Consider the following 22,282-nt stretch of genomic DNA (forward strand, 5'->3'; position numbering starts at 1 on the left):
CTCGATCAACCCTTTCAAAAGATTCCCATTGGCTTGCTTGGGTCACATGCTCACCCCTGGGCCAATCACTGGGTCCTAGAACAATGGGACACTCTGATTGGCCGGGTTGGGGCCAACCAGGTTAACAGTCCCACCAGAAACCGGCAGAGAAGAGGAGGGAAGTTCCCAGAAGGAAAGTGTTAGACAAGACAGGAAGGGAAGAGGGGGAAACTAAAATTTCCTGGACAGTTACTCTGTCCAGTTTAATCCTCTTCATAAGCCCGCCGGGTAAGGCATTTTTACCCCCATTTTCTTGATGAGAACATTAAAGCAGTGTCACACCTCGGCGCTTCAGTTCTGCAGACAGGTGGTAGGATGGGACAGTTGTGGATGGATTCATGAGGCCCCAACGCTCCACCACACTACTCAGGAATAGTCCTGTTCATGGGCCCCCTGGGCTGCTGGCCCGTCAGGCGGCGTCCTGCGCTCGAATGCAGCCCTTGGAGTCTTCAAAGGACTTTTGTTACCAAGGATTTACTCACCAGGAAAAATTACCTTCTGAGCCCTACCATATGCCAGGCACTGTGCTAGGTGCTGGAGACACACAGGTGAGTAAGGGACAGTCCCAGCCCTCGGGGAAAGGCAGGCAATCTGGAATGTTGGGAACAAACATTTGTAAAAATATCCTTAAGAGTCAAATCTGGGAAGGCCTTAACTGTGGGGAACACTCCAGAAATTTACTTAATCCAGGAAGTCAAATTTTTTGGTTAGGAAAGACTTTACCTCTTTGGGAATAAATATGGGAAGGTGGGGAGGAGGTTCTTTGTTATGGCTTTGGCTTTCTAGGGCGGAAATATTTCTTAACTGCAGCACACATGTTTCCTGAATACCTGGACAGCAATCCTCCAGCCCCTAGAACCACGCTGCCCTTCACCATGCAGTTTCAATAACCCAAGGCTCAACATCACACATTTCTCTGGTGAATTCAGTCCTCTCCAGAAGACTTCTGAGGATTCTAAGAAATTGGGGAGGAGGGCTTATACTTTCTGACAGTCACCTAACCTTTCCTCTTGCTTCTGTCCAGGACCCTTAATGTCTTTGTCGTCGTTGGGGCCCATGCGCTGCTGCATTTTGCCCCAAACGTGAACACGGTCTCTTTTTCTTTACCCAGTACACCGCCCCACCAAGGCTCAGGCAGAGTTACTGGACGTAAAATTGCAAAATGGTTTGGAGTAGGAGGAATATGACAAAGGCATACGATACCGCAAAATGGAAAACAGCTGAAAACCGGATGTCAGAGGATACCGGCACGGTAAGCCAGCCTCATCCTATCACAGGAGCCCCTAACTGCTGTCTCCCCCACCCCACACACACGGGGTCCTGTTTTCCCAGGTCCCCCAGCCCCACTTCCCTGGTGTCCCATGCCCCACCTCAAATCTTATGTCTCTGGGGCCTCCCCAAAGAATTGCATTTAGGAGCCAGTGCTCAGAGGACCAGGAAGTGTAAGCTACAATAGGGAACATTGCCATCCAAGAGAGTGAAAAACATTTCTAATTGGACCATGGGGGACTCACATTTGTCTTATTCTTCGGAATAACGTGGCCAAGATGTCCCCATTCCAGGCAACACCCTGTATTTTGCTTCTCGTGACAAATAAACCCAACAAAGAGTTTTCTCAGGCAGTGAATTTTCCTTCCACTTCCTAATGCAGCCAGCATAGATTATGCGCAGTTTTTAAGGAGGACCATCTCCTGGTCCTGTTCCACTCTCAGAGCAGATCACTGTGGCTCTCCACTTCCACACTGGGAGAAGTTTGGAAGACCTCGAGCCAGCCTTTTTTGGGGGGAGGCTACTGAAAAAGCTGCTAATCCCCTTGATCTTGGTCACAAGTCTGTCATCTTCTAGGTTGTTCTTCTTGGCAGATAATCAAAATGTGCTAAATTTTAAAACGACTTTCACTTTGGTGTCCAACAACTTGTGGGTTTGGTAGAACCTCTTCAGAAACCAGTAGGGGTAATTTGTTTCCTCTCTTCTGCTATTCAAACATGACTCTAAAGTCTGGCCCCAAAGTAGAGATAAAACTCAAGTGTGTGTTATGATTTGGACCCAGAGGGATGTGGCTGGGTAAATTATGGGTCCTTGTCTTGACGCATGCTATAACCTTGAAATAACCAGATTGCCAAGGCAGGAAGAGAACACTCAAGACAATATTTTTTGGGATTAAACACAGTGAACTGTCCTGCCCTTGTCGTGGAGGAGAAGGGTTCCCCGGAGTGGGGGCCATGTTCCCATCCCGCACATAGTCAGCTTCTGGGTGGCCACAGACATTGTGCTTTCAGGGAATGAAATCAGACGTTTCCTTCAGTCACGGCTGTGCCCCCGGATGGGAGAACAGCCTACTGGGGAGTCTTCCCACATTCGGTTACAAAGTTGAAATGGTGTTGTTTTCCAACAGCTGTTACTGTGCTGCCCAAACCCCTTCCTCCCTCAAGTCAGTTGGGTTTCTTAGCTTTTCAGTCACTTTCAGCAGTTCCAACAACTTTACTTGGCTTCTGAAGATTCCGTCCTGTTCCTTTTTTTTTTTTTTAACATCTTTATTGGAGTATAATTGCTTTACAATGGTGTGTTAGTTTCTGCTTTATAACAAAGTGAATCAGTTGTACATATACATATGTTCCCATATCTCTCCCCTCTTGCGTCTCCCTCCCTCCCACCCTCCCTATCCCAACCCTCCAGGCGGTCACAAAGCACCGAGCTGATCTCCCTGTGCTATGCGGCTGCTTCCCACTAGCTATCTACCTTACGTTTGGTAGTGTATATATGTCCATGCCTCTCTCTCGCTTTGTCACAGCTTACGTCCTGTTCCTTTTAAACTTTCATTTTCCTAAAGAAATCAAAGCTCACCCCACTGGGGCTGATGCTAGAACCTCTGCTCTCGCAGCTCATCTTCCTAGGACACTGCCCTGCCCCCTGGGAAGAGTTGGGAAGCCTGCCTGACCCCATTCCCCATCTTCAGCGTGCATCGGACTTTCCAGGAGGGCTTGTTAAAGTACTGACTGCTGACCCCGATTCAGTGGGTCTGGGGATGGGGCCTAGGAATTTGCATCACTAACAATTTCCCAGGTCACACTGATGCTGCTGTCCAGGGACCATGGAGAAAAGCTATGTCAGTAGTTCTAAACTAGCTCTGTGGCTTTTAGACTTTAAGAAATATAATGTGAGCCCTGTAATATAAAATTTTCTAATAGCTGTGTATTTTACTACAATTCAAATGTTTTCTAATAGCCACATTTTAAGAAGTAAAAGGAAATAATGAAATTAAATTTTAAATATGCTTTATTTATCCCAGTATACCCAGTACATCTCAAATATATCATTTCAACATGTGACCAGTAAAAAAGTGACTAATGAAATCTTTTCCCTTCTTTTATACTAAGTCTTCAAAAATCAAGGGTGTGTTCTGACTGCAGCACAGCTCGATCAGCTCTCACATACCAGGTGCTCAGGAACCATCTACCATCCCGTGGCTACTTTTCTGCAGTTCCAAGACCTCCCCTTGAAAACTCAGAAGCTGCTCTTGCAGAAAGCTCTCCTTGCACCCCTCCTGCCTTGAACCACTTCCCCCAGTGCCTCAGTGTGAACCCACTGTCTCTAATCTAGTGCTGGCCACACACTGGAATCACTCGAGGAGCTTTAAAACATCCTGATGCTGGGACCCTCCCCCTCCCCATGTTCTGATTTCAGTGGTCTATGGTACAACCTGAGCAAGGAGCTCACGTTAACTCTGTCCAGGTGATTCTGAGGGAATGAAATGAGGGAATGGGCACGGTCAGAAGGATAAAATTCCGGCCGGCAAAAGCATTTTGTTTGGTTAACAGTTTTCAAAAACCAAATTTATTTCTAATTTTTTTCTTAAAAAAAAAAAGGAAATTTGACCTAAAATCTCAAAATTCGAGTTTCTCCTGAAAAATTAGGAGATCTGGCATCCCCAGGCCCATGTTTCCTACTTTCCTGTTTGATTCTCTAATGATGGTCAATTTCCCCATTAGAATGGAAGTTCTAAGAAGGGAGAGACCCTGCCTTATTTGCTCTTATTACCCCAGAGTCAAGAATTGGCCTCTGCACATAGTAGATTCTCAATTAATTATGTTGGATGAGTGAATGAGAACAGCAAAAAGTAGTGTCAGACTTCGCGAGTGTTGAGGGTTGAATTGTGTCTTCCAAAAAGATATGCTCAACTCCTAACCCCGGTACCAGTGAGTGTGACCTTATTTGGTTATAGAGTCTTTGCAGGTGTGATCAAATTAAGATGAGGTTATACCAGATTGGGGTGGGTCTTAGTCCAGTAACCAGCGTCCTTGTATGGGGAGGGAGATTTGGACACAGAGAAAAAGACACAGACGAGAAGGCCATGGGAAGCTGGCGACAGAGATTGGAGCAATGTGTCTGCAAGCCAAGAAACACCAAGGATCGCTGACACCGCCAGAAGTAAGGAGAGAGGCCTGGAGCAGATTCTCCCTCAGAGCCCCCAGAATGAACCAGCCCTACAGACACCTTGGTTTTGGTTCTGGCCCCCAGAACTGTAAGAGAATACAGTCCTGTCATAGGTACCCAGTAGGTTGCAGCAGCCATAGGAAGCTAACCCACAGGGGTTAACGTGCTACTTAGGAAGATTTGAAACAGGCTGATGAGGGTTACCAGCCATGGAAGTGGGATAAGCAGAGTGTTACAGTACACAAACCGAGTGTGCCAGCTTAACTGTCTGCCTCTGTGAGAATGCTTAGATGGCCTTTTGGCTGTCCATGAGGAGAGGATGTTATTAAAAATTAAGTAACCCTAATGTATTGGCAGAAAGACAGTTCTGGTAGCACTGCTTTACCCTTGAGGATAGCAAAGGAGTCACTAAAACTGACTAAAACCTTAAAAAACTTGTGTTTCCAAGGTGGCGTGGGGGCGGGGGGGGGGAGCTAATTTCCTGTTAACCCCATAAGAAATCTACGAGAAAGCAGTAGCACCGGTCAAGAATTGCTGAAAAATCGAAGACAGAGCTGGAGAGGGGAAAAGTCTTCTTTCTGTATAGGAATCTTATCTATTTATATCAAAATATGCTCAATTTCATAAGATACAAATACACTCAAGAAAATCACCTTTTTATCTTCCTTGTAACGATTATTTGTGGATCTTTATCTCAACACAGTCATCTTTACCTACTTATAACCTATGCATAGTTGTGATTTTGTGTTGTGTGTTTGGCATTTAAGATGTTTCTATATGCTCATTAGTGTCTAAGAGTAAACATCTTGTACATGTAATTTCAAGTAGCCATCATGTCAATGCCCTGTGGTGTGTTTATCCAAGGATATAAGTCTGGAGGCTATAACAAAAGGCTGAAAGCCCTTTACAAGTGCAGAAAATATCCATGACATTTCCTTTTTCCATTGTGATTCTGAGTCCCCCGGAAATTCTTAGCATCTTGCCAAAGAATAAATAGCACATAGGCCTCTCAGGCATCTTAGAGAACTAAAGGTCTCAGATGTAGCTTTTAGGATAATAAATGGAATATAGAATAATAAACATAAAACAAACATGTGGTTCCTGTTTTTAAGTGGAAGGATTACAGTTGGCACAGATTTAGAGCCAGAAGTCAGGGTGATTAAGGAGCAGAGCGTTGCAGCACAGTCATAAATTATGGAGGAGCACTGTGAAAATGCTGCTTTTGAGGAAGCCAATTTGCTTGCACAAAAATTTTAAAATGTATGTGGGAGTCCCTGAAGCAGATGGGTTTAGTACTAGTAGCCTCACCGCATCCTTTGTCTCGTAGGGAGAGAGGAGAGAGCTGAACAGGAGTAGACCCGGGGCCCAGGCCAGCGTCTTATGAGGCCGAGTGGGACCACTGTGGTGGCTGCCGGTGAGAGGGCAGCACGTCTGCTGGGAAGGAGGCCCAAGGAGGCACATACAGCAAAGTAAAGGAGACCGTGTGAGCTGTGAGAAAGAGGGGGTTGGGAAGATGGCTGCGTGAAGCTGCCAAGGCCCTAAGACACCCGTCTGGTGAAGCAGCCTCTGCTCTGGACTCTGGGGCCACAGAGGGAAGAGACGACCGGCTGGTGGCACAGTCAAGTCGACACCTACCGGGACTTGAATCTGGGCTGCTCTGCTTCCAGGCTCAGATCCTGCCAGCCAGGGAACCTCTCATATGGTGCAGAGCAGGGTGACAAGGGGGCATCCCTCCAGGACTTGTGAAAGAAGAAAGGCGTTGATCTGCGCAAGGGCTCAGCCAGTCCCCTGGTGAGCCTGCCCTCCCTGGGCTTCACTGAAGCTTCTTCTCTGGGAATAAACCCCATACTTACTCAGCATGCCCAAGCAGGGCTCTGTACCTGGCAACCAGAGGCCCCTTGAGAGACCAACATTCCCATTGTAAGGGGTCATCTGCCTTGAGAGCTCCTCAGGGCTTCTTCTGCCTCTCTGCGGACTCCCTGAAATCTTTTCAGCCTTCAACAAATAAAATCGCTATTTATCCTAGAGCAATGAGAGATTCAGCAGTAAGTCAAAGTAGACTGACTATATATATATATGGTTGCCCATGCCTTATTTTACAAGTAGGGACCCTTTTAAAAATTTAATAGATTTTATTTCTTAGAGCCATTTTAGTGTTACATAAAAATAGATTGGAGAGTACAGAGTTCCTGTATACCCCCTCACCTTCCGACTCATCCCACAGTTCCCTCTATTATTAACATCTTGCATTCGTGGAGTACACTTGTTACAATCGATGAGCTAATATACATTATTATTAACTAAAGCCCATAGTTTACATGGGGATTCACTCTTTGTTTTGTACATTCTGTGGATTTTGACAGTGTTTATCCACTGTCAGGTATCCACCCTGCTAGTATCATAGTTTCATCGACCTAAACTTCCTCTGTGCTCCATCTATTCACCCCTTCCTCCCCTCTGAGCCCGCGGCAACCCCTGATCCTTTTACTGTCTGCATAGTTTTGCCTTTTCCAGAGTGCCATATAGTTGGAATCATACAGTCTGTAGCCTTTTCAGGTTGCCTTCTTTCACTTAGCCATGTGTACTGATGCTTCCTTCATGTCTTTACTTTTTTTCCCCCAATAACTTTATTTATTTATTTATTTTTGGCTATGTTGGGTCTTCGTTGCTGCATGCAGGCTTTCTCTAGTTGCCGGGAGTAGGGGCTACTCTTTGTTGCGGCGCGTGGGCTTCTTACTATGGTGGCTTCTCTTGTTGTGGAGCACAGGCTCTAGGTGCGCGGGCTTCAGTAGTTGTGGCGTGTGGAGTCAGTAGTCGTGGCTCATGGGCTCTAGAGCGCAGGCTCAGTAGTTGTGGTGCACGGGCTTAGTTGCTCTGCAGCATGTGGGATCTTCCTGGACCAGGGATCGAATCTGTGTCCCCTGCATTGGCAGGAGGACTCTCGACCACTGTGCCACCAGGGAAGCCCCCTCCATGTCTTTTCATTGCTGAATAATATTCCATTGGGGAATAATGTGGATGGACCACTGTTTGTTTATCCCTCCACCTACCCAAGGGCATCTTGGTTGCTTCCAAGTTTTGATGATTATGGATAAAGCTCTTTAAACATCTGTGTGCAGGTTTTTGTGTGGACATAAATTTTCAACTCCTTTGCATAAATACCATTGCGCAGGACTGTCGGATCATGTGGTAAGAGTAAGTGTAGTTTTATAAGAAGCTGCCAAGCTGTCTTCCAAAGTGGCTGCACCACTTTGCGTTCCCACCGTCAATGAACAAGAGTTCCTGTTGCTTATCTTACTTTTTAGGTGTAAAATTAATAAAGACTTCTTATGGAATTTTAAATTCCATAAGATTTTATTTATTTATTTTAATGGAATAGTCATTAAAAACCTCTCCCTCACCCCCAACTTTCCACTCTGGTCTGATTTCACAGAAGTGATCACCTTACATCTATGTCTTTCCAAGCATTTTTACTATATGCTGTCAACCTACATAAGCTCAAAATTTATTACAGTTCTATGAAAATTAAAGATTCAATTTAAACATTCTGACCTAGTGCAAGAACAATAATTTCTCTTCACAGTTTCTAAATCGGCCTGCACTGACATGACAGGTACATTTGTGGTACTAGAGAACTGCTCACTTGGAGGAGCAGGGTCATTGTTGGCTCCCTCTGATGTGGTCACTGAGTCCTTAGCTGTTTCCTCTGCCCTAAAGGTAAATGACTAAGACAATGGTGCCTCTTCCCTTAAAACCTTGGTCTTCAAGAGCTGGTCATTGGTGCTGATGCAGGCTCATGGTCCATCCCCCCAGATGAACCACTTGAAGAAGATGCTCTCAGAAGTGGACTTAAGATTGTTGCCTTTGCTTATAAATTTTTATATCTAATATTTTGTGTGTCCTTACAGCTTCACATAATCATTTGCAAAAAATATGGTAATGACGGGGTGTAACTGGCTTTCAAGGAAACAAAATGACCTGAGGATTCCCACTGGCATCTCAGCTTTCATTGCACACAGGAACACAGGCACACACGCATGCACACCAATTTTAGCATCTGCTCAGAGCAGAATGATGGGAGGATCTTTGCAGCAGGGATCACGTGAGAAACACTTGTTCTCTCAAGATGCTTCAGTTTGCTTACATCTTCAGCAGTTCCAGAGAATGCCCTTTCCTGCAAGCAAACATTAGGCAGTGCGAGGTGGTATTGTTATTTGCGGAAAAACAGAATCAAGGCTTTTGCTGTGGTTCAGGCAGCCTTTTTGTTTGTTTTCACATGTAATAGCTGTTTTGTATAAGTAGGTGATGATGCATTTCCTGAATCTCTTGGAGGCGTGTTTTGGCTGAAGCAGAATGATGAACGTGGACGTGGCCCACAATCTTTCTGCTTTTGGCAGTCTTTCTGTTACGGCGCACAAATCAGGGACATAAACAAAGCCTTGTGCAGTCATGACTCCTTAATCAATGGAGCCTTCACCACATTTGCTCCTTTGTCAATGGCAAATGTGTAGGTTATTGCCTTTCTGCTTTTTCATTCCATAAATACTTCTTCAATCCAATTCACTATGAGGTGAGTTTTGCAAGACTCCAAAATCTCTCAAGAAGCTAGCAAAGCAGAAACTTTTACACCACCGCACTGTCAGATTTAGAAAGACTTCTGGTTATTTCCTTACACCCAAGCCTCTGATACACAAAATAAAAGAATCACACATTTCTATCACCCAGCATTTTGTGTAAGCAGAATATAATTCGGGAAGAAAGTTTTTTGATAACATGCTTTCAACAAGGAACTTGAGACCTAGGAGTCATGGCATGGGCAAATCTCAAAAATCCCTTATTGCCAAATACAAAAATGATTGGTTGTCTATAAACAATCATTTTGCAAGCTTTTATTGACCTGCCAGCCTTTATAGAATCAAAATATGCATATAAAGTCTGGGTTTGAAGTTTGAATGATGAGAGGAAAATGCATTTTGATTTATTGTGTTTTCACTACCGTTCAGTTCAAACTATTTTCTGATTTCCAATGTGATTTCTTCTTTGACCCATACGTTATTTAGAAGTGCTTTGCTTAACTTCCAAACGTTTGGGGTTGTAAATTATCTTTCTTAATGATTTCTAGCTTAATATACTCTATATGGTTGTAATTTTTTGAAATTAGTTGGGACTTGCTTTATATCCTAGCATATGATCAATTCTGGTAAACAATCAGTGTGCTCTTGAAATGAGTGTGTATATTGCAGTGTTGGATAGATTGTTCTATTTATGGCATCAATCACATGGAGTCAGTTAATTATGTTTTTTAAATACTTGGTATCCTTACTGATTACCTGTTTTTATCTGCTTGTTCTATCTGAGAGGAATGTGTTAAAATCTCTGCTTGCCATTTTAGTTTTGTTAATCTTATCTGCTTATATTTTGAGGCTATGTTATCGGGTGCATGCAGATTTAGAATTGCTATGTCATATCTTCCTCATAGATTGAGCCTTTTATGATTTTTAAATGTCCCCATTGATGACTAGTAAGACCTCTTGCCTTAAAGTTATGTATCTGTAGCTAGATAACTAGATGAGATTCTTTTGGATAGTCTTTGAAAATCAGTCTATCTATCTATCTATCTTCAAAGACTAACCAAAAGAAGATAATATATAGAGAAGGTCATATATAGAGAGGATATATATATATATATATCCTTTTACTTTCAACATTTCATATTCTTAGATTTAAGGTGTATCTCCTTATAAGAAGCACATAGTTATGTTTTTGTCTGACTAGTTTTTTTTTTAATTAAAACACTTAGTATTTTACATTTAATATGCCAAGCTACAGAATAGTTCCATTACCCCTGAAATTTCTTTATGCTTCTCCTTTATAATCAAACCCTCCCCTAACCCTTAACCCCTGGAAGCCACTGATCTGTTCTCTGTCCCTACATTTTTACCTTGTTTAGAAGGTAAACTGGAATCACACAGAATGTCACTTTTTAATAAATTTATTTATCTATTTTTATTTATTTATTTTTGGCTGCATTGGGTCTTCATTGCTGTGCACAGGCTTTCTCTAGTTGTGGCGAGCAGGGGCTTCTCATTGCTGTGGCTTCTCTTGTTGCAGAGCACAGGCTCTAGGTGTGCAGGCTTCAGTAGTTGTGGCACGCAGGCTCAGTAGTTGTGGTGCATGGGCTTTGTTGCTCGGCGGCATGTGGGATCTTCCCGGACCAGGGATTGAACCCGTGTTCCCTGCATTGGCAGGCGGATTCTTAACCACTGCACCACCGGGGATGGGAATGTCACTTTTGAAATCTGGATTTTTCACTTGGCATAATGCATCTGATATTCATCCATATTGTTGCGTGCAGCAAGAGTTTTTATGTTTGTTTTGTTTTGCTGATCAGTATTTCTTTTACAGATGTACCATAATTTACCGACTCATCATTTGATGGACACTTGAGCACTTTCCAGTTTTTGGCAAAATTTTCACAAAGCTGCTAAAACCATACAGATTTTCCTGTGAACATAAGTTTTTATTTCTTTTGGGTAAATATCTAGGAGTGGGCTTGTTGGATCACATGAAAAGCATATGTTAACATTATCAGAAACTCCTAAACTATTTTTCAGAATGACTGAGCTATTTTGCATTCTCACTAACAATATGTAAGAATTCCAATTGCTCTGCATCTTTGTCAGGTTTTTTATTTTAGCCATTCTAATAGTTGTGTAGAGGTATCGCATTGGGGTTTTAATTTGGATTTCTCTAATGACAAATGATGCGTTATTTGCCATCTGTATAGCTTCTTTGGAAAAGTGTCTGATCAAATCTTTTGCCTATTTTTAACATATGAAAATCAATTTTAAAGTTACTACATAAAACTAATTGTATTTCTATAGACCAGCTATGAATAATTGGAAATCAATATTTTTAAAACAATATCATTTACAATATCACCAGACAAATGAGGTGCTTCGGTATAAATTTAAAATACTTAGGTACAAATCTAAAATATGTGCAGGATGTGTTTACTCAAAACTTTTATAAAACACTGATGAAAGAAATCAAAGATGACTTAATTGAATGAAAAGATGTAGTGTGTTTATGGATTGAAAGACTGACTATTAAGATGACAATTCTCTCAAATTTAAATTCAGTGCAAGCCTATTCAAAAGATTAGCAGAATTTTTATAGACATCCATAAGCTGATCCCAAGATTTATATGGGAAGGCAATCAACTTTTGGTTTTATTGATATTATTGATTTTGCTGTTTTCAATCTTATTGATATATGCTTTTATCTTTATTACATTCTTTTTTCTGTTTAAGATTAATTTGCTCCTTTTTTTAAGTTTCTTAAGAAACTAATGATAGAAGCTTAAATTATTGATTTGAGACCTTCTAAAAGGAAAGACTTCTCAACTGCATGTTTGAGATGAATTGACCTTCCTTATTCAAGTAACAGCAGTGACCGTTTAAGAACCCACTGTATGTCAATGGCTGTCATAGTTACTTTATTTATTTATTGGCCACACCACATGGCTTTCAGGATCTTAGTTCCCTGACCAGGGATCGAACCAAGGCCCATGGCAGTGAAAGCGCCGAGTCCTAACCACTGGAGCACCAGGGAATTCCCAGTCCTCGTTACTTTAAATGTTCACTTTCCCAGAAGCTTTTAAGTGTCTGCTCTCTGTGATGTTTCACCAATATTCATTAGTGTGTTCACTTCTCATCAGAAGACTGATAGGATGTAGGAACTGAGACTTATAACAACTTGCCTATGTTGACGCAAGTGGAGAAATTGAGATTTGAACCTAATAATAACGAATGAAGTATTTTTTCAAGTCAGTGCATTGATTTGTTCTACAGATGCTGGTTGAGCACCTGGTCTGTGCCAGCACTGTGCTCAATCCCTGGGGCCACAGGGTGAATGAGAGCCTGTGATCCCTGCCCTCAGGAACTTTCAGTCTATGGAGGATACAGATGCAGGACACAATTACACCAATAGGTATGGGGTTAGTGTCATCTAATCATTAATTAGATTAATTAATGTGGTTCTCTGCTTCCTAGGTTTATTTTGATGTTGTGACTCGCTTAACAGGACAAATTGTAGATAAATCCTTGATTTTCAACATCAGGATCAGCGATGTGAATGATCATGCACCCCAGTTCCCTGAGAAGGAATTTAACATCAGTGTGAAGGAGAACCACACTGCAGGTATGCACGGCGAGGCCTCGGGACTTCCTGTCCTCTCTGTTGCATGAAGGTTTTCCTGCTTGCATAGTGACAGGGCACTTGGTCCTAGCTGTCTTCAGGGAGACTTTTCCCTGTTCACATCCCAAAGGTTGCAGGGTGTGGATTAGAGCAAAATGCTTTGAGGTCTGCAAGCCTCATTTTGTATTGGCAATGAAATGATGTGAAAATTGTCAGTTGGAAGAGCTGATACATAAATATCAATCTAAAATAAAGCCAAATGAGGGAAGAAGAAGCAGAGGTGGGTGGTAGGATCCTGAATATCTCTGCAAATTTCTCATCTGTCAAGTGGCAGCAAGATGGCATCTAAAATTTCTATGAATCTGTGAGTCTTTAAATCCAAACCACCCTCACTAAAATGTGCATCTATTTTAATAACACAAAAGCATTATTTATTTTGCAAAACTGTCTCTAGGAAATTTGGAAAATTCCAAGAAACAAAAAGATTGAAACGGAAAGCATCTCCGATACTACCAATTAGAGGTAAGTACAACTAATGTTTTAGTTTATATTCTTTCAATATTTTTCTTTGCATTTTGTATGTGTGTATGTATATACCCATGGTATGTTATATTTATATATGTGTATATATTCACAGATTTATACATATAATTACAAATGTGTATTCGTATATCTACATGCTTTTTTTCATCCTTATGGTAGTACAAAATGTATATGTGTATATATCGAATATTTATAAATATATGGGCATGCTTTTTTATATGTGCATATTTATGAATTTTCTCTTTAAAAATGCAAGTTTGCTGTTTGTAACCTAACAGTGCTCTCCTACAGCATTCTGTTGCGTCATATTTTATTTTATGGTGTGCTTTAAGGTTTTTAACCAACCTTTTTGCCACCTTCTGCTATTTTTATAAAACATGCTTCAGTGAACATATCTGAGCTAAGTGTGTGCGCCATTCAAGTATTTACTAAGCACAGATTCAGACAGGTAGAATTGTTGGTTCAAACTGCACACACAACTTAAGTGTTGCAATTTATCCGTCTCCCAGCAACATATGAGAGGGCTCAGTGTTCATCTCTGATTATTAAGTGCTTGAACACACGATTGCTTTCTTGGCCATTTTTATTTCTTTTATCAGTTGCTTGCTCTTTTCTTTGTCCATTTCTGCTGGTGTGATTGTCACTTTTCTACATATATATTAACAATGTCGATGTCTCTGTCTGCCAATATGTATTTCAAATATGTTTTCCTGGTTTATCATTTCCTTTTAAATTTCGCTTATAGTTTTTTTGCCACACTTTAAAAAATCGATGTACCAGTTTTGTCCTTTAAGCCTGCTACATTTGCAATCATGATTAGAAAGTGCTTCTTGACCTTATGACTATTTATCCCTCTTTATTTTGTCCGGTATGTCTACAGCTTGACTTTGTACTTAATCCACTCTGGCGTATGCCTCAATGCCATTTAGCAAAGAATCATGCTCCTACTGGTTTGATAGGCTGCCTTTGGCCGACAGTAACAATTTAAAACATTCTTTCCAAGTCAACCTATTTTTGAGATGTTAACAGTGGATTTGGATCAAGAAGATACTCCAAATTCTCATGTCCTTTACTTCCTTGTTTCCCAAACACCGTTACTGAGAGAACGTGCCTTCTGGATTGACCGTATTAGTGGAGAAATACGACCGTCAGGATGCTTAGATTATGAGGTTATGCGCACTTTATTGTTTTGGAAAAATGAAATGGGTTCTCACTCTCTGAGCCCCAGACTTAGGGTTTATGTTTGCAGTGAGAAACCCTCTGTGGTTAGACTGGCTACTGAAATTGCTAAAATGGAATATTTCTGTATTAACGTTCCCCTTTCCTGTGTCTGAAGGGCTTGACTTTCCTTTTCCTCTCCACTTAGACTGCTCCTCGGCTTGCATTACTAATCAGAGCGGAGGATTGTGGAGGACCACCGTTGTCATCCACGGCCATGGTTCACATACGTGTGCGAGACGGCTACAACCACGTGCCACGTTCAGCCGAGACTGTGTAAGGCGCCTGCGCGGCCTCGGCTTCTAAGTCCCCACACAGATGGCCTCCACGTCCTAGGCTTGGTTTTGCTGAGGGAATTCCCAAGATGTGTGCAATGCTCCAAAATAATGTAAATTAGAATCAAGATGTCAACTATATTGATAGAGAACCAGTTAATAACAGTCCCGTGAGCTTGCATTTTTACTATTTTGTGCCAGAAACTGTGTTCAGAGCATTTACGTGGATCCTTAGGTTCTTACTGGTTGGAGCTGCTGCGTGATTTCCATTCTGCAGGTAAGAGAACCGAGGCTCGGGGAGGACGGAGGATCCCTGCTCCATCCACGTCAGGGGCTCTCAGTTTCCACACTGTTGACATTTGGGGCTGGAGGAAGGGTACGGGGGAGGGTAGGGGAGGCTGCCCAGTGAATTGTAGGATGCTGAGCAGCCTCCCTGACCTCTGCCCACTAGATGCCAGTAGCACCCCCAGTTGTGACAACTGAAAATATCCGCAGACCTCGCAGAACTGGCCCTGGGTGAGAAGTCTGGGCCTGAGCTTTGCGCACAGTGTTCAGAGCTCTGACATAGGGAAGATGTGTAGGTGGGTTTGGGCCTGGCTTTTTCCAGCTCACCTGATTTATATATATTGGGTTCCACACAGGATTTCACATGCTACTAGGTCCTCAGGCTTGAAGAAAGTGTTGGCACCCACTGCTCCCATCAGTTTGGAAACACCGTACCACTTACAATACGGACGATCGCTACGAGAGAAAATAAAACCCCATCATGATCTACCTTCAATTTCTTAATTTTTCATCCTTCCATATGAACTTTTAAAAGGAAAATGTCCATTGTATTTGTGTCCTTCTCCTGACCTCTTTCAAGGAGGCCTTTCCTGATGACCTGGGTAAATTCCCAACCTGACCCCTGCAACATACACGTTCTCAGGTCCCTGGTGATGGGATTTTTGCTGTCTTGTTCACAGCACCTAAACCAGGATCTGGTACACAGTAGCCTTTGTTGAATAAATAAATGCTACAATTATTTTTTTAAACTGTCATTTAAAAAATTAATTGTATAGACCAAAGTTGAAATGTTTTCAATGAAAGCATCTCACCTAACAGTATATAATAACTGAAACATATTTATTATGTTTGAGTCTTGTTTCAAAATCCTTCTCTGGCTTAGTAAAAAGCTGTGCTCCCAAAAGTAGGGCTGGAGAAAATATACGCTGTTATTTTGATGTGCTCATCTAGAGAAATTATCTTGTCACCAAAAGTGTTGAATAAGGAGCTATTTGAAAGATCTATTATATGTTAGAAAAATGATCGTCTTAATTGAAATAATCATAAGAGCTCTATTTTAGGAGAAGAGTTAGATTTTTTTAGGTAGCATAAACTAAGGTACGTATTATTATTTTAAAACTTCTTTAAAAAGTAGTGCATCACGTTGAATTGAAGGGTACTTTTAAAGTTACTCAGCTATTCAGTTATTTAGACACCAAGTCACAGGGACCAGGGAGGAGATGTTTGTTACTGATGCTCGTTCTGCTGTAACGGGCAGTTTCAGATCCTTAGGGGTCAAGTTCAATCACAAGACAAATATCCAGGTTGTTGTCTCCAAGGCCTATGTTTTCTTTCTTCTTTCTTTTTTTTTCTTTTTCAATTGCATTTCTTTTTCTCCATGACACTGAAATAATGATTGCTGCTGTCAGTATAACATTTAGATAGCGGATGGCCGAGCCAGCCAGGGCGTGTTATGTCTTGAGGTCCAAGATGGTGATTCGCCATTTACGTCAGCATGGAGAGTGAAGTTCAATATATTAAATGGCAATGAAGGGGGACATTTTGACATTTTGACTGATCCTGAGACCAATGAAGGGATTTTAAATGTAATCAAGGTAAATGCATCCCCGCAGGTAGCTGTAGATGTTGAGGCCCTTTCTGTAGGATTCCTGACAATGAAATAGGCGCCAACAGTGGTGATGATCCGTGTGTTCCGACCCCCATGGCCAGTGAGGAAGGCAGAGCTGCACAGTGATTTCTGCCATGGACCCTCAGCCCTTTTGCCTCCATGGCTCCTCCCACCAAAATTATACATATCAATATTAAAGTTTTTTTTTAATTCTTTAATAATTTACTTTTGGCTGCGCTTGGTCTTCATTGCTGTGTGCAGGCTTTCTCTAGTTGTGGTGAGCAGGGGCTACTCTTCGTTGCAGTACGTGGGCTTCTCATTGCGGCAGCTTCTCTTGTTGCAGAGCATGGGCTCTAGGTGCGGGCTGCAGTAGTTGTGGCATGCAGGCTCAGTAGTTGTGCCGTGCGGGCTCTAGAGCGCAGGCTCAGTAGTTGTGGTGCACAGGCTTAGCTGTTCCACGGCATGTGGGATCTTCCCGGACCAGGGCTCAAATGCATGTCCCCTGCATTGGCAGGCGGACTCCTAACCACTGTACCGCCAGGGAAGTCCCTTAAAGATTATTTTTGATATGACTAATTACTCCAACATTAATTTTTTTTGTTTTAGACAAAATATAATAGATTTATATAGTCCCTAACATTTTTTTCTCCTGTTGTGATAAAAGCACTTAAAATATTTTCTCTAACCCTATGAGTTCATTGTTTTTCCTCCTGGGTTTGAAAGAAATTAGAACATTTGCACGGACCCGTAAAAATATTGTGGGCTCCTGGCAGTTTGCCTGCTGTGACTAGTGGAGAGTTGGCCCTGCAGTAAAGTATTATTGTCTCATTTACTGATAAGGAGACCAAAGCACAGAGAGGTTGGGTTGTTTTCAGGAAGTCACACAGCTGGAATAGCGGTTCAAACTGGGGCAGTCTGACTCCAGTGCCTTTAGTCTTAATTGCTCTCAGTAGACCCTAGAATGACCAGTGCCTCTGGTGCAGTGCAGGTGAGTCAACCTGGGGGTCAGGTTCAAAGGCAGACCCGAGTTAGTAGGTCTGGGGTGGGGCCCGTTTCTGCCTGTCAGTGTAACAAGCTCCCAGGTGATGCCGACGGGCCACATCCACACTGTGAATAGCAAGGCTCTGTGGATTCTCTACACCAGCCTGGGGCTGAATTCAGCCTGGGGCTGAATTTCCCAAATATTCCGAGTCTTTCAGTCCTTTTAAATCACTGACCACTTTGTACCCTGAATAGCTATGATCATTAATATCTATATTTCCCTAAGCTCTCCTAATTTTTTTGCAGTAGAGTTGTCACATTAATGCTTTATTAGGTTATGGTTTTCGTTGCATTTTTCATTACCCTCTGATGGATGGTGGCTCTTTTCAACCAGGAGCGGGGAGGGGAAAAAAAGAACTCCATAAGTGATCTGAAAATGGGCTGATGACTGTCTTTTGATCGTTATCAAAGACGATGTAAATAATAAATGAAGCACAAAAGCCACAGGCGCTGGGTTGACAGTGACACGCATGCTGAGCAGGCTTCATGTGGCCAGCAGAGCTGCGGGTGCTAATGCAATCTTCTCTCTGCGGCGGCCGCCTTTGGACTGTGAGACTCAGCCAGTGCGGAGCCTGGTCGTGGCCGTGGAGAACAAGGAGCCGCTCTTCTCCTGCGAAGGGGGGAGGCTGCAGAGGCCCCGCAGGCTGCGACCAGCACCACCGCGAGTGTGCGGGTGGCCAGCGTCAACGACCCGGCCGCCTTCTTCCCCGGGACCTTCATCGTCAGTGAAGGCGTCGGCGCTGGGCCTGGGACTCAGGTGGGAATTTTTAATGCTACTGATCCGGACAGAACTGCCAGCCGGATAAGGTGGGGAGACAGGAGCGGGACGGGTGGCGGGTTATGCAGAATTAGCCACATGCCCCAGAGGATCCCTGTTGGAAATTAGCTCCTTTCATGTGCTCCTGAGGACGACTCCATTCCAGTTATGAGAATACCAGAAGCCACCCAGAACACACTTCCCCAGGTTCAATGCCTTCTTGTTTCTATAGCGGTCTCTGACCCCCAAAGGTGGAATCCACTTGTCCGTTTCCTTTGCATTTAGCACAAAATTCTTTTGCAGTTTTTTCTTGTATTAAAAGAATTTGTTATGTATTTCTAGTTCCCCTTTATCAAAGGTTGTAAACTGGCAGCCCTCTGGCTTCTGGGCGACAGAAGTGTTTTCTTTTTCATTGTGGTAAAATGTATGTAAAGTTTACCGCTATCAGCATTTTCAGGAGTACATTCCTATTGTACTTCACAGTGTACCCTCGCCACTGTCCATCTGCAAAATCTTTCCATCCGTCTCTTTTCATCTTCCTAGACTAAAACTCTGCCCCCAGTAAGCAATAACTTCCCGTTCCCCCCACCCCCAGGACCTGGCACTACATTCAACTTTCTGTCTCTATGAATGTGACTGCTCTAATTATGTCATATAAATGGGATCACACAGGATTTGTCCTTTTGTGACTGGCATATTTCACTTAGCATAACGTCCTCAAGTTTTACCCATGTTCTAGCGTGTGCCCCAGCATTTCCTTCCTTTTAAAGCTGAGTAATATTCCATTCTATGTATATACCACACTTTATCTATTCATCCCTTGATGGACACTTGGGTTGCTTAGTGTTTTGTTTTTAAAAACACAGTTTCGATGATCCCCAGAAAGGTGGCAGAGTGGGAGGCACAGGAATCTCTCTCCCCATCCAGACAGTCGTGCTGGCAGAATCTGTCTGATGTACCTATTTTGGACCTCAGGAATCTGTTGAAGGCTTGCACCTTCCAGGGGAAGGCAGACCGTAAACTGTGGTTAATTTTGGTCCATTTCAACTCTTAGCACAGTACCTTCCCCAGCGGCTACCCTTCCCCACCTCCAGCCCCACGGAAGGCAGCTGTGCACGTGTCTCTGGAATCGCGCACACTGCTTGTGGGAGCCGGGGTGGGCAAAAAATTAACAGAAGTTAATTCCCTTCTTATCAGTAATTACTTTATATATAGAAAGATTAAACTCTCCAATCAAAGGACAGAGATTGGTAGAATGGATAAAAACACATGATCTGACTCTATGTTGTCTTCAAGAGGCTTTCTTGAGATCCAAAGACACAAACAGGTAACCTAACACCATATACAAAAGTTAACTCAAAATGGATCAAGGACCTAAATGTAAGTCCTAAAATAAGACAACTCTTAGAAGAAAACATAGGACAAAAGCTTCACAACACTGAATTTGGCAACGATTTCTTGGATATGACACCAACGGCACGGATAACAAAAGAAAAGATAGTCAAATCAGACTTCATGAAAATGGAAACGTTTTGTGCACCAAAAGACACTATCCACAGAGTACAAAGCCAGAATGGGAGAAAATATTGGCAAGTCATATATCCGATAGGGGATTAATATCCAGAAAATACAGAGAACTTCTAAAACTCAACAAGAATAAGAACAAAAAAAAAAAAACCCCATGATTCAAAAATGGGCAAAAAACTTGAATAGACATGTCTCCAAAGAAGATATACAAGTGGCCAATAAGCACATGAAAGATGCTCAACATCACTGATCATCAGGGAAATGCAAATCAAAACTACAGTGAGATACCACCTCACACCCAGGAGAATGGCTACTGTAAGAAAAACAGAAAACAACTGTTGGGGAGAGTGTGAAGTAATTGATACCCTTGTGTACCACTGATGAGAATGTACAATGGTACAGCCTCTGTGAAAAACAGTATGGCAGTTCCTCAAAAGTCAAAAATAGAATTATCGTATGATCCAGCAATTCCACTTCTGGGTATGTATCCAAAAGAACTGAAAACAGGGTCTCAAAGAGTTATTTGTACACCCACACTGATAGCAGCATTATTCACAATAGTTAAAACGTGGAAGCAACCCAAGGGTCCACTGATGGATGAATGGTTAAGCAAAATGTTCTCTATACGTGCAATGGAGTAGTATTCAGCCTTAAAAAGGAAGGGAATTCTGCAACATGCTACAATATGGATGAACCTTAAGGATATTGTGCTAAGTGAAATGTGCCCACCACAGAAAGACAAATTCTATGTGATTCCACTTATAGGAGGTACTTAAGAGTAGTCAAAAGTCATAAAGACAGAAAATATAATGCCAATTTCTAGGGGCTGGCGGGAGGGGAATGGAGAGTTATTGTTTAATAGGTACAGAGCTTCAGTTTTACAAGATTAAAAGAGCTATGGGAATGGATGGTGGTGATGGTTGTACAGCAATGTGAAATATTTAATACCACTGAAATGCACACTTAAAAATGGTTAAGGTGGTAAATTTTATGTTATGTGTATTTTACTGTAATAAAAAAGAAAAAAATAATAAAGCTGCCGTCATTTAAAAATCAAGAGATTAAGCTAACAACCCAAATTATCTGGTTGTTCTTGAGAAAGAGGAAGATTCGGCATCACTGGGTCTGTGTCCCACGAGGTCACGATCATCTGGGGCATAGAGAGGGTCCTGCATCATGTCCCTTCCACCTCTCACTCAGCGGTTGGCTCCAATCCCCATCCGAGCAGCTCGCTCATTTCTGCCACCTGCTCGGACCGTCGCGGGCACGAGAGTTTGAGATTCTTCCTTAGAGCAATGCTTCTCAACCATTGAGAAGGACCATATTTTGCTTCTTTTAATTTCCAATTCACTGTGGAGTAATAATTATATAAAATATTAAAAAATAAATTACAAAAAATGATTATGTGCTTGGGGGTCACAGTAATGCCACTGACTATAAAAATCCCCCAACACTTGCTCTCAGTTTCTGCTATTGTCTCATTGTGGGCAGCTAAGCAAGAGCTCCAGACCAGCACAGGTCCACACAGGTGCATGCTGAGTTAGAATAAGAATCACCTGGAGGGCCTGTTAAAATGCCCGTTGCTGGGCCTCACCCTTGTGGTTTCTGATTATGAGGTCTGGCATGGGGACTGAGATTTGCATTTCTAGCAAGTTCCAAGGTGATGCTGAAGCTGCTGGTCCCTGGACCTTGCTTTGGGAACACCCATGTAGAGCCTGTATCTGATTCAGTGCTGTATTCCCATCCCTACAGTATGGTTGGTCGCTTTAAAAACCATGACCTGTCAAATGTCAGAGAGATTGTTACTGACCTTTTCCAAAGCCTTTACACAGCATGAAAGAGAAGGCACGGAAACTCCCTTTCTCTGGCCCTTTGGGGGAGCTGCACCTTTTCTGTGTTTGCCTGTGGGTACAGGCCTTTCCTTCTGCGGGTCCCTCAGAAGGAACAATAGCTGTGCTTGGCATTCCGGCTTGGTTCCAATGGCTGCCTTTTTCTTTTTTTTTTTAAAAGGGTTTTTATTTTTTTATAAATTTATTTTATTTATTTATTTTTGGCTGCGCTGGGTCTTTGTTGCTGCACGTGGGCTTTCACTAGTTGCGGTGAGCGGGGGCTACTCTTCATTGGGGTGCTCGGGCTTCTCATTGTGGTGGCTTCTTTTGTTGCGGAGCACGGGCTCTAGGTGCACGGGCTTCAGTAGTTGTGGTGAGCGGACTCAGTAGTTGTGGTGAGCGGACTCAGTAGTTGTGGTGAGTGGGCTTAGTTGCTCTGCAGCATGTGGGATCTTCCCGGACCGGGGCACAAACCCGTGTCCCCTGCGTCAGCAGGCGGACTCTCAACCACTGTGCCACCAGGGAA

General features: G+C 42.7%; 1 protein-coding gene across 1 annotated transcript in view; it reads left to right on the forward strand.

The window, feature by feature from the left end:
- Positions 1-1,270: 1,270 nt before the first annotated feature.
- CDH26 (cadherin 26) overlaps positions 1,271-22,282 on the forward strand; it is a 51,634-nt gene continuing 30,622 nt past the window's right edge. Inside the window, 7 exon segments of the mRNA XM_029219876.1 lie at positions 1,271-1,291; positions 12,528-12,679; positions 14,219-14,384; positions 14,582-14,707; positions 16,403-16,587; positions 18,182-18,282; positions 18,285-18,450. Coding sequence (XP_029075709.1) covers positions 1,271-1,291; positions 12,528-12,679; positions 14,219-14,384; positions 14,582-14,707; positions 16,403-16,587; positions 18,182-18,282; positions 18,285-18,450 — 917 coding nt within the window.

Source organism: Monodon monoceros, unplaced genomic scaffold (genome assembly GCF_005190385.1).
Source record: "Monodon monoceros isolate NGI ecotype Baffin Bay Population unplaced genomic scaffold, NGI_Narwhal_1 Super_Scaffold_13, whole genome shotgun sequence".
NCBI classification, from domain to species: domain Eukaryota; kingdom Metazoa; phylum Chordata; class Mammalia; order Artiodactyla; family Monodontidae; genus Monodon; species Monodon monoceros.